Consider the following 11,117-nt stretch of genomic DNA (forward strand, 5'->3'; position numbering starts at 1 on the left):
CCCTCCCCCACCCCCCCTCCTCCCATCCCCCCCACGTTTTCTCCATCTCCAAACCCCAAAGTGTTGGTGCTGTTGTCCCCGTGGTGTCGCCGGCTGTCCCAGCAGCAGCTCTGCCCCACGGACCGGGCTCTGCTTCCATCCGGCGTCATTCGGCGTTTTATTTTTGTGGGAAGAAATCCTTTTAGCCTTTAAAATCCAACGCCGGCATCGCAATGCAGACGCGACCCCCGGAGCGTTTTAACGAACCTTTGTCTTAATTCCCAGCGGGTTTTGTATCGATTTGAGCCTTTTAATAAATCCCGGGCGTTGGGTCCGTGCCTCTCCGTCGCGGGAAGACCTGGGGATGCTCTGAGCCTCGAGGGTTAATTAGTGCTCTGTAATTAAGTGCTGGGGGCCAGGCGGTGGTGGGAGCGCTGCGTCTGCGGCGGTTCTCTGTGCGGAACCCACGGCTGGGGGCGATGGGAGCGGTGCTGGGGGCAGGGGGATGCGTGGGTCTGGTTTGGGGGGGCTGGGGGGGTCCTCTGCTGTCTGAGGGAACGCGGCTCTGCCCCCAGTCAGCACCCTTTGGTGGCCCTTTGGGGGCCCTTTGGTGGCCCCGTTGGAGAATCCCCCCCTGCTGTCCTTGGGAGCTCTGCCCTTGGCTGTTGTTGGGTCCGTGATGAGCGTTGGCTCCAACCCAAGAGCTGCACCCCAATGGGCCCAACCCCAAAACCCCTGACTCAAAAACCTCAACCCCAGAGCCCCAAACTAAAAGCTCCAGTCCAAAAGCTCCAACCCTTGGACTCCAACCCAAGGACCCCAGCCCAAAAGCTCCAACCCATGGGCTCCAACCCAAGGACCCCAGCCCAAAAGCTCCAACCCATGGGCTCCAACCCAAGGACCCCAGCCCAAAAGCTCCAACCCATGGGCTCCAACCCAAGGACCCCAGCCCGTGGGCTCCAACCCTTGGGCTCAATCCCAAGAGCCCCAACCCAAGGACCCCAACCCAAGAGCTCCAGACCAAGACTGTTAACCGAAAGACCCCAACCCATGGGACTCCAACCCAAGGACCCCAACCCAAAAGCTCCAACCCAAGAGCCCCAACCCTTGGGCTCAATCCCAAGAGCCCCAACCTATGGGGTTCCAACCCAAAAGCTCTAACCTGAAGACCCCAACCCATGGGGCTCCAACCCAAGGACCCCAACCCAAAAGCTCTAACCCAAGAGCCCCAACCCTTGGGCTCAATCCCAAGAGCCCCAACCTATGGGGTTCCAACCCAAAAGCTCTAACCTGAAGACCCCAACCCATGGGGCTCCAACCCAAGAGCCCCAACCCAAGGACCCCAACCCAAGATCCCCAGACCAAGAGCTCTAACCTGAAGACCCCCACCCATGGGGCTCCAACCCAAAGCTCCAACCCTTGGGCTCAATCCCAGGATCCCCAGACCCAGAGCTCTAACCTGAAGCCCCCAACCCACGGGGCTCAATCCCAAGAACCCCAACCCAAGATCCCCAGACCAAGAGCTCTAACCTGAAGACCACCACCCATGGGGCTCCAACCCAAGAGCCCCAACCCAAGATCCCCAGACCAAGGCTCTAACCTGAAGACCACCACCCATGGGGCTCCAACCCAGAGCTCCAACCCTTGGGCTCAATCCCAGGATCCCCAGACCCAGAGCTCTAACCTGAAGCCCCCAACCCACGGGGCTCCAACCCAAGAGCCCCAACCCAAGATCCCCAGACCAAGAGCTCTAACCTGAAGACCACCACCCATGGGGCTTCCAAGCCAGAGCTCCAACCCTTGGGCTCAATCCCAGGATCCCCAGACCCAGAGCTCTAACCTGAAGCCCCCAACCCACGGGGCTCCAACCCAAGAGCCCCAACCCAAGATCCCCAGACCAAGAGCTCTAACCTGAAGACCACCACCCATGGGGCTTCCAAGCCAGAGCTCCAACCCTTGGGCTCAATCCCAGGATCCCCAGACCCAGAGCTCTAACCTGAAGACCCCAACCCACGGGGCTCAATCCCAAGAACCCCAACCCAAGATCCCCAGACCAAGAGCTCTAACCTGAAGACCCCAACCCACGGGGCTCAATCCCAAGAACCCCAACCCAAGATCCCCAGACCCAGAGCTCTAACCTGAAGACCCCAACCCACGGGGCTCAATCCCAAGAACCCCAACCCAAGATCCCCAGACCAAGAGCTCTAACCTGAAGACCCCCACCCATGGGGCTCCAACCCAAAGCTCCAACCCTTGGGCTCAATCCCAGGATCCCCAGACCCAGAGCTCTAACCTGAAGGCCCCCACCCATGGGGCTCCAACCCAAGACCCCCAACCCATGGGGCTCCAACCCAAGAGCCCCAACCCAAGATCCCCAGACCAAGAGCTCTAACCTGAAGACCCCCACCCATGGGGCTCCAACCCAAGACCCCCAACCCATGGGGCTCCAACCCAAGAGCCCCAACCCAAGATCCCCAGACCAAGAGCTCTAACCTGAAGACCCCCAACCCATGGGGCTCCAACCCAAGACCCCCAACCCATGGGGCTCCAACCCAAGAGCCCCAACCCAAGATCCCCAGACCAAGAGCTCTAACCTGAAGACCCCCAACCCATGGGGCTCCAACCCAAGACCCCCAACCCATGGGGCTCCAACCCAAGAGCCCCAACCCAAGATCCCCAGACCAAGAGCTCTAACCTGAAGACCCCCAACCCATGGGGCTCCAACCCAAAGCTCCAACCCTTGGGCTCAATCCCAGGATCCCCAGACCCAGAGCTCTAACCTGAAGCCCCCAACCCAAGGACCCCAACCCAAAAGCCCCAACCCAAGGACCCCAACCCAAAAGCCCCAACCCAAGGACCCCAACCCCAAGCTGTCCTTCCTGGCAGTGCAGCAGCTGAGGCCGAGGCTTTGCAGTGCGTCCCGAGGTGTGATGGTGGTGGAGCTCCTCGGTGACTTTGGCTCTCGTTGTGCGTGCCCACGTTGCCCAGCTCGGCGCCGGGGCGGCTGCTGGAGCAGCAGTGGGGCTGTTGGCTTCGTTCCTCGTTACGTTAACGAGGTTCCTCCTCATCACCACTTGTGTCAGCACTGGCACCGCGCTCGGCTGCCAGCTGTGTCCCAGGATGGTTTTCTGTCCATAGAGCATTTCGGTGCTGCTGTGGTTGTGACGGTGTTGAAGGCACGGCAGAGCTCAGCCCAGCACGTTGGGGTCGAAGCGGAGCTCTGGGAGCCCTGGGGGTCGTGCGGTGGGGTCGGACACGGAGGGACCTGTGGGTCCATCCAACGTGGGCTGTTGTGCGATGGGTTCCACCCAACTGGAGTGGTTCTGTGATGGTCCCGTCCCGTTTGGGCCGTTCTCTGATGGTTCGTTTCCTACCTGTGGTGTTCTGTGATGGTTCCATCCACCTCGGGTGGTTTTCTGACGGGTTCCATCCACCTCGAGTGGTTTTCTGATGGGTTCCATCCACCTCGAGTGGTTTTCTGATGGATTCCATCCACCTCGGGTGGTTTTCTGACGGGTTCCATCCACCTCGAGTGGTTTTCTGATGGGTTCCATCCACCTCGGGTGGTTTTCTGACGGGTTCCATCCACCTCGGGTGGTTTTCTGACGGGTTCCATCCACCTCGAGTGGTTTTCTGATGGGTTCCATCCACCTCGGGTGGTTTTCTGACGGGTTCCATCCACCTCGGGTGGTTTTCTGACGGGTTCCATCCACCTCGAGTGGTTTTCTGATGGGTTCCATCCACCTCGGGTGGTTTTCTGACGGGTTCCATCCAACTCGAGTGGTTTTCTGATGGATTCCATCCACCTCGGGTGGTTTTCTGACGGGTTCCATCCACCTCGAGTGGTTTTCTGATGGGTTCCATCCACCTCGGGTGGTTTTCTGACGGGTTCCATCCACCTCGGGTGGTTTTCTGATGGGTTCCATCCACCTCAGGCAGTTTTCTGACGGGTTCCATCCAACTCGAGTGGTTTTCTGATGGGTTCCATCCACCTCAAGTGGTTTTCTGACGGGTTCCATCCACCTCGAGTGGTTTTCTGACGGGTTCCATCCACCTCGAGTGGTTTTCTGACGGGTTCCATCCAACTCGAGTGGTTTTCTGACGGGTTCCATCCAACTCGGGCAGTTCTGTGCTGGTTCCATCCCACTTGGGATATTTCTGATGGTTCCTTTCCAACTTGGGCCGTTCTCTGATGGGTTCCATCTTACTTGGGCCATTCCATGATGGGTTCCAACTTCCTTGGTTGGTTCTATGATGGCTTCCATCCCACTTGGGCCGTTCTCTGATGGGTTCCATCTTCCTTGGGCCGTTCTCTGATGGGATTCACCCAACTTGGTTGGTTCTATGATGGCTTCCATCCCGCTTGAGCTGTTCTCTTATGGGTTCCATCCTGCTTGGTCCTCCCTGTGCTGGCTTCCATCCCACCTGGGTGGTTCTGTGTTGAGTTCAATCCAAAGTGGGCTATTCTGTGGTGGTTCTGTGGTGGTTCTGTGGTGGTTCTGCGGTGGTTCTGTGGTGGTTCTGTGGTGGTTCTGTGGTGGTTCCACCCCACTCGTGAGGATCTCTGGCACTTTTCAAGTCAGCCGGTCCTTTGATGTGTTCCACTGGCTGTTCCCCATCCTGTGCCCCATTCTGTGCCCATCCTGTGCCCCATCCTCTGCTCCTTTATGTTCCCCATCCTGTGCCCCATCCTGTGCCCATCCTATGCCCCATTCTGTTCCCCATTCTGTGCCCATCCTGTTCCCCATTCTGTTCCCATCCTGTTCCCCATTCTGTTCCCCATTCTGTTCCCCGTTCTGTGCCCCGTTCTGTGCCCCATCCTGTGCCCCATTCAGTTCCCCATCCTATTCTCCATCCTGTGCCCCATTCTGTGCCCCGTCCTGTGCCCCATTCTGTGCCCCATTCAGTTCCCCATCCTATTCTCCATCCTGTGCCCCATTCTGTGCCCCGTTCTGTGCCCCATCCTGTGCCCCATTCAGTTCCCCATCCTATTCTCCATCCTGTGCCCCATTCTGTGCCCCGTTCTGTGCCCCATCCTGTGCCCCATTCAGTTCCCCATCCTATTCTCCATCCTGTGCCCCATTCTGTGCCCCGTTCTGTGCCCCATCCTGTGCCCCATTCAGTTCCCCATCCTATTCTCCATCCTGTGCCCCGTTCTGTGCCCCATCCTGTGCCCCATTCAGTTCCCCATCCTATTCTCCATCCTGTGCCCCGTTCTGTGTCCCATCCTGTGCCCCATTCAGTTCCCCATCCTATGCCCCATCCTGTTCTCCATCCTGTTCTCCATCCTGTGCCCCATCCTATGCCCCATTCGATGCCCTGTTCTGTGCCTCATTGTGTGCTCCTTTTGTGCTCTATTCTGTGCCCCCTCCTGTGTCCCATCCTGTGCCCCATTCCGTTCCCCATCCTATGCCCCATCCTGTTCCCCATTCTGTGCCCCATTCGATGCCCCATTGTATTCCCCATCCTGTTCCCCATTCAGTTCCCCATCCTATGCCCCGTTCTGTGCTCCTTTATGTTCCCCATCCTGTTCCCCGTCCTGTTCCCCATCCTATGCCCCGTTCTGTGCCCCCATCCTGTGCCCCATCCTGTGTTCCTTTACGTTCCCCATCCTATGCCCCATTCTGTGCCCCATTCTATGCCCCGTCCTGTGCTGCATCCTGTACCCCGTTCTGTTCCCCATTCAGTTCCCCATCCTGTTCCCCATTCTGTTCCCCCTTCTCTGCCCCATCCTGTGCCCCATTCTGTGCCCTGTTCTGTGCCCCATCCTGTGCCCCATTCAGTTCCCCATTCTGTGCCCCATTCTCTGCTCCATTCTCTGCCCCGTTCTGTGCCCCATTCTCTGCCCCATTCAATGCCCCATTCTCTGCCCCATTCAGTCCCCCCTTCTCTGCCCCATTCCGTGCCCCACTCTCATCCCACCCCCCGCCTCCCCCAGCCCCACTGACGCCCCGTCTCCCCCCAGGCCAGTTCTACAGCAACGGCGGCCACTCCAACGCGGGCGGCGGCGGCTCCTCGGGCTTCGGCTCGTACTACCAGGGCGGCGACGGCTACAGCTCGCCCACGGCGCCCAAACACGGCGGCAAGAAGCAGCAGCACGGCGGGCAGCAGAAGTCCTACGGCTCGGGCTACCAGGGCCACCAGGGCCAGCAGCAGCAGAGCTACGGCCAGAACCAGTACGGCAGCTACGGGCCGCAGGGCAAGCAGAAGGGCTACAGCCACGGCCAGAGCGGCTACTCGTCCTACTCCAACTCCTACAGCTCGCCCGGCGGCTCCGAGTACAGCTACGAGAGCAAATTCAGTGAGTGCCAGCGCGGAGGGGTCATGGGGTCATGGGGTCATGGGGGTCATGGGGGTCATAGGGGTCATGGGGGTCATGGAGTCAGGGGTTATAGGGGTCATGGGGGTTATAGGGGTCATGGGGTCATAGGGGTTATAGGGGTCATGGGGTCATAGGGGTCATGGGGTCATAGGAGTCATGGGGGTCATGGGGGTTATAGGGGTCATAGGGGTCATGGGGGTCATGGAGTCAGGGGTTATAGGGGTCATGGGGGTCATGGAGTCAGGGGTTATAGGGGTCATAGGGGTCATGGGGGTCATGGAGTCAGGGGTTATAGGGGTCATAGAGGTTATAGGGGTCATGGGGGTCATAGGGGTCATGGGGTCATAGAGGTTATAGGGGTCATGGGGTTATAGGGGTTATGGGGGTCATAGGGGTTATAGGGGTTATGGGGTCATAGGAGTCATGGGGTCATAGGGGTTATAGGGGTCATAGGGGTTATAGGGGTCATGGGGTCATGGGGTTATAGGGGTCATAGGGGTTATAGGGGTCATGGGGGTTATAGGGGTCATGGGGTCATGGGGGTCATAGAGGTCATGGGGTCATGGGGGTCATAGGGGTCATGGGGTCATAGGGGTCATGGGGTCATGGGGGTCATGGGGTCATGGGGGTTATAGGGGTCATAGGGGTCATGGAGTCAGGGGTTATAGGGGTCATAGGGGTCATAGGGGTCATAGGGGTTATAGGGGTCATGGGGTCATAGGGGTTATAGGGGTCATAGGGGTCATGAGGGTCATAGGGGTCATGGGGTCATAGGGGTTATGGGGTCATAAGGGTCATGGGGTTATAGGGGTTATAGGGGTCATGGGGTCATAGGGGTTATGGGGGTTACAGGGGTTATAGGGGTTACAGGGGTGGGATTGGGGCAGTGGGTTTGGGGTTATGGGGTTGGGTAATGGGGTGGGAGGATTGGGGGTGGGGGGTTGGGGTTGGGATTGGGATTGGGGAGGTGGGGTTGGGGTTATAGGGTTGGGTAATGGGGTGGGGGGTGGGGTTAGGGTTATAGGGTTGGAGTTATAGGGTTGGGGTTATAGGGGTGGGGGGTGGGATTGGGGCGGTGGGGTTGAGGGTGGGATTGGGGTTATGGGGTTGGGGGGGGGTTGGGGGTTGGGGTTGGGGTTATAGGGTTGGGGTTCTGGGGCTGGGTAATGGGGTGGGGGGGGTTGGGGTAATAGGTTGGGGTTATAGGGTTGGAGTAATGGGGTTGGGGGGTGGGGTTGGGGTTATAGGTTGGGGGGGTGGGATTGGGGTAATAGGTTGGGGTTATAGGGTTGGGGTAATGGGGTTGGGGGGTGGGGTTGGGGTCCTAGGGTTGGGGTGGTGGGGTTGGGGGGGTGGGATTGAGGGGTGGGATTGGGGTAATAGGTTGGGGTTCTAGGGTTGGGGTTCTAGGGTTGGGGTGGTGGGATTGGGGATGGGGTTGAGGCGGTGGGGTTGGGGGTGGGGGCAGCTTATGGAGCTGGGTGGGGGGGTTCGCTGTTGAATGAGGGTGGGGGGCAGTTTTGGGGGGGGAGGCGGGGGGGGGATTCATCCCTTCCTTCCAGGGTGCAGCTGGGGGGGGAGGGGGTGGTGATGCTTCTTGGAAGGGGGGGCTGCGCCCTTTAGGGGGGGCGTCTGGGATTTTGGGGGCCGTAACGGGGTGCTGGCTGTGGGATTTGTGCAGTGTGGGGCGGTTGCCCCCCATGGGCCAGCAGCCCCTTGTGGACCAGCAGCCCCCCATGAACCAGTTGCCCCCCATGGGCCAGCAGCCCCCCGTGGGCCAGTTGCCCCCCATGGGCCAGCAGCCCCCCGTGGGCCAGCAGCCCCCCATGGGCCGGTCGCCCCCCATGGGCCAGCAGCCCCCCATGGGCCGGTTAACCCCCATGAGCCAGCAGCCCCCCTGTGGGCTGGTTGCCCCCCATGGGCCGGTTGCCCCCCATGGGCTGGTCGCCCCCCATGGGCCAGCAGCCCCCTATGGGCCAGTTGCCCCCCCGTGGACCAGCAGCTCCCCGTGGGCTGGTTGCCCCCCATGGGCCGGTCACCCCCCATGGGCCAGCAGCCCCCCATGGGCCAGCAGCCCCCCATGGGCCGGTTGCCCCCCATGGGCCAGCAGCCCCCCATGGGCCGGCAGCCCCCCGTGGACCAGCAGCCCCCCTTGGCGGTGGTCTCGGCGCTCAACGCCCCCCCTCCCTTTTTCCCCCCCCTCCCCCAGGTTACGGCAGCGGCCGCGGCAGCGGGGGCAGCGGCTACTCGGGGGGCTCGTCGTACTCCGGCTCCCACGGCGGGGGTTACGGCGGCGGTTCGGGGGGCGGCGGGGCGTCGTACCAAGGTAAGGCAGGTCAGTAACGCCGGCACGGCCGCCCCCCCACCCCCCACCCCCCATCCTTCTCCTCCCCGCGCCCCCCACCCCTCCGGCGGCGGCGCTGACCCCCCGTCCCCCCTCCCCGATTGCAGGCGGTTACTCGCAGTCCAACTACAACTCGCCCGGCTCGGGGCAGAACTACAGCGGCCCCCCCAGCTCCTACCCGGCGGCGCAGGGCTACGGCCGCAGCGAGCACAGCATGGGCTACCAGTACAGATAGACCCCCCCCCGACCCCCCCCCTCCCCTCCCCCCACCTTCGGTTCGATGGCATCGCCGCGTTCCCCCCCTCCCCAATGACCCCCTCCCCCCCCCCCACCCGACACCGCGTCGCCGCCGGCGGTCCTTCGTAGGGCGTCTCTGTAATTAATGGTTCGTTAGTCGCCGTCGCCGTTTTGTCTCAATAGGGTTTGAGTTGGTTCCCCCCCCACCCCTCCAAACCCAAACCCCATCCCCCCCCCCCGCCCCCCCTCCCCCCCTTCCCCCCCCCCCCCCCCCCCCTATTTAATTGGTGTTAACGCCGCGCGGCGGCGGCTCCGCCTCCGTCCCCAACCGGGGGCCGCGGGGTCGCCGCTTTTTTTTCTGTCTTTTATCGCGTTTTTGGGTGTTTTTTCCGTTTTATAAAAGTGACCATTTGGGGTCGGAGCAGCGGCCGCAGTTTGGGGGGGGGTGGGGGGGGGCGGGGGGGGGGGCTGGGGTTTAAAAAAAAGGGGGGGGGGGTCGGAACCCCGGAGCTGCGCCAGGCGGGGAGCAGAGAGAATAAAGCACCGACTGAGGAGGGTCTGCATCAGCACTGCGGGGGGGCAGGGGGGTCTGACAGCAACCCCACAACTGTGGGGTCACCGGCACGGCACCCATGGGGTCACCGGCACGGCGTCTGTGGGGTCATCCTGACCCCAAACCCATGGGGTCACCAACACTGCGTCCGTGGGGTCGCCAATGCTGCACCCATGGGGTCACCCAACACACCCCCCATGGGGTCACTGACCCTACATCTATGGGGTCATCTGCACCCATGGGGTCAACACACCCCCCGTGGGGTCACTGACCCTACATCTATGGGATCATCTGCACCCATAGGGTCAACACACCCCCCATGGGGTCACTGACCCTACATCTATGGGGTCATCCTGCCCCCACACCCATGGGGTCACCAACACTGCGTCTGTGGGGTCACCGACACTGCACCCGTGGGGTCATCTGCACCCATAGGGTCAACACACCCCCCGTGGGGTCACTGACCCTACATCTATGGGGTCATCTGCACCCATAGGGTCACCAACACGGCCCCCATGGGGTCACCAGCACTGCGTCTATGGGGTCATCCTGCCCCCACACCCATGGGGTCACCAGTGCTACGTCTGTGGGGTCGCCAATGCTGCACCCGTGGGGTCATCTGCACCCATAGGGTCAACACACCCCCCGTGGGGTCACTGACCCTACATCTATGGGGTCATCTGCACCCATAGGGTCACCAACATGGCCCCCATGGGGTCACCGGCACGGCGTCTGTGGGGTCATCCTGACCCCAAACCCATGGGGTCACCAGCGCTGCACCCATGGGGTCATCTGCACCCATAGGGTCACCCAACACACCCTCCATGGGGTCACTGACCCTACATCTATGGGGTCACCAACGCTGCACCCATGGGGTCATCTGCACCCATAGGGTCACCAGCACAGCCCCCATGGGGTCACCAGTTCTGTATCTGTGGGGTCACCAGCACCCATAGGGTCACCCAACACACCCCCCATGGGGTCACTGACCCTACATCTATGGGGTCATCTGCACCCATAGGGTCACCAACACGGCCCCCATGGGGTCACCAGCACTGCGTCTATGGGGTCATCCTGACCCCAAACCCATGGGTTCACCAATGCTGCGTCTGTGGGGTCGCCAACGCTGCACCCATGGGGTCATCTGCACCCATAGGGTCACCAGCACAGCCCCCCATGGGGTCACTGACCCTACATCTATGGGGTCATCTGCACCCATAGGGTCACCAACACACCCCCCATGGGGTCACTGACCCTACATCTATGGGGTCACCAATGCTGCACCCATGGGGTCGTCTGCTGGGGGACAACTGGACACAACTGGGGACAATGGGAGTCAACTGGGGCACAACTGGGGCACATTTTGGGCACAACTGGGGCACAACTGGGGCACAGCTGGGGGACAACTGGGACACAGCTGGGGACAATGGGAGTCAACTGGGGGACAGCTGGGACACATCTTGGGCACAACTGGGGCACAACTGGGGGACAAACGGGACACAGCTGGGGGACAACTGGGACACAACTGGGGCACATCTTGGGCACAAGTGGGGCACAACTGGGGGACAATTGGGACACACTGGGGGACAACTGGGGGACAACCAGGGCACAACTTGGGCACAACTGGGGGGACACAACTGAGACACAACTGGGGACAATGGGAGTCAACTCAGGGACAACCA

General features: G+C 61.2%; 1 protein-coding gene across 5 annotated transcripts in view; it reads left to right on the forward strand.

The window, feature by feature from the left end:
- The window catches only part of ILF3 (interleukin enhancer binding factor 3), a 31,138-nt gene extending 22,233 nt beyond the window's left edge, over nucleotides 1-8,905 (forward strand). For 4 of the 5 annotated variants that reach the window (XM_090128826.1, XM_090128825.1, XM_090128827.1 and 1 more), the window contains exons 18-20: nucleotides 5,945-6,280; nucleotides 8,511-8,636; nucleotides 8,753-8,905. In XM_090128826.1, coding sequence (XP_089984952.1) covers nucleotides 5,945-6,280; nucleotides 8,511-8,636; nucleotides 8,753-8,880 — 590 coding nt within the window. In that variant the 3' untranslated portion in view covers nucleotides 8,881-8,905. The remainder of the gene's footprint in view (nucleotides 1-5,944; nucleotides 6,281-8,510; nucleotides 8,637-8,752) is intronic. The other variant, XM_090128828.1, reaches the window with a different exon arrangement.
- The last annotated feature ends 2,212 nt before the right edge of the window (nucleotides 8,906-11,117 follow it).

Source organism: Phasianus colchicus, chromosome 34, assembly GCF_987193195.1.
Source record: "Phasianus colchicus chromosome 34, bPhaCol1.hap1.1, whole genome shotgun sequence".
NCBI lineage: Eukaryota > Metazoa > Chordata > Aves > Galliformes > Phasianidae > Phasianus > Phasianus colchicus.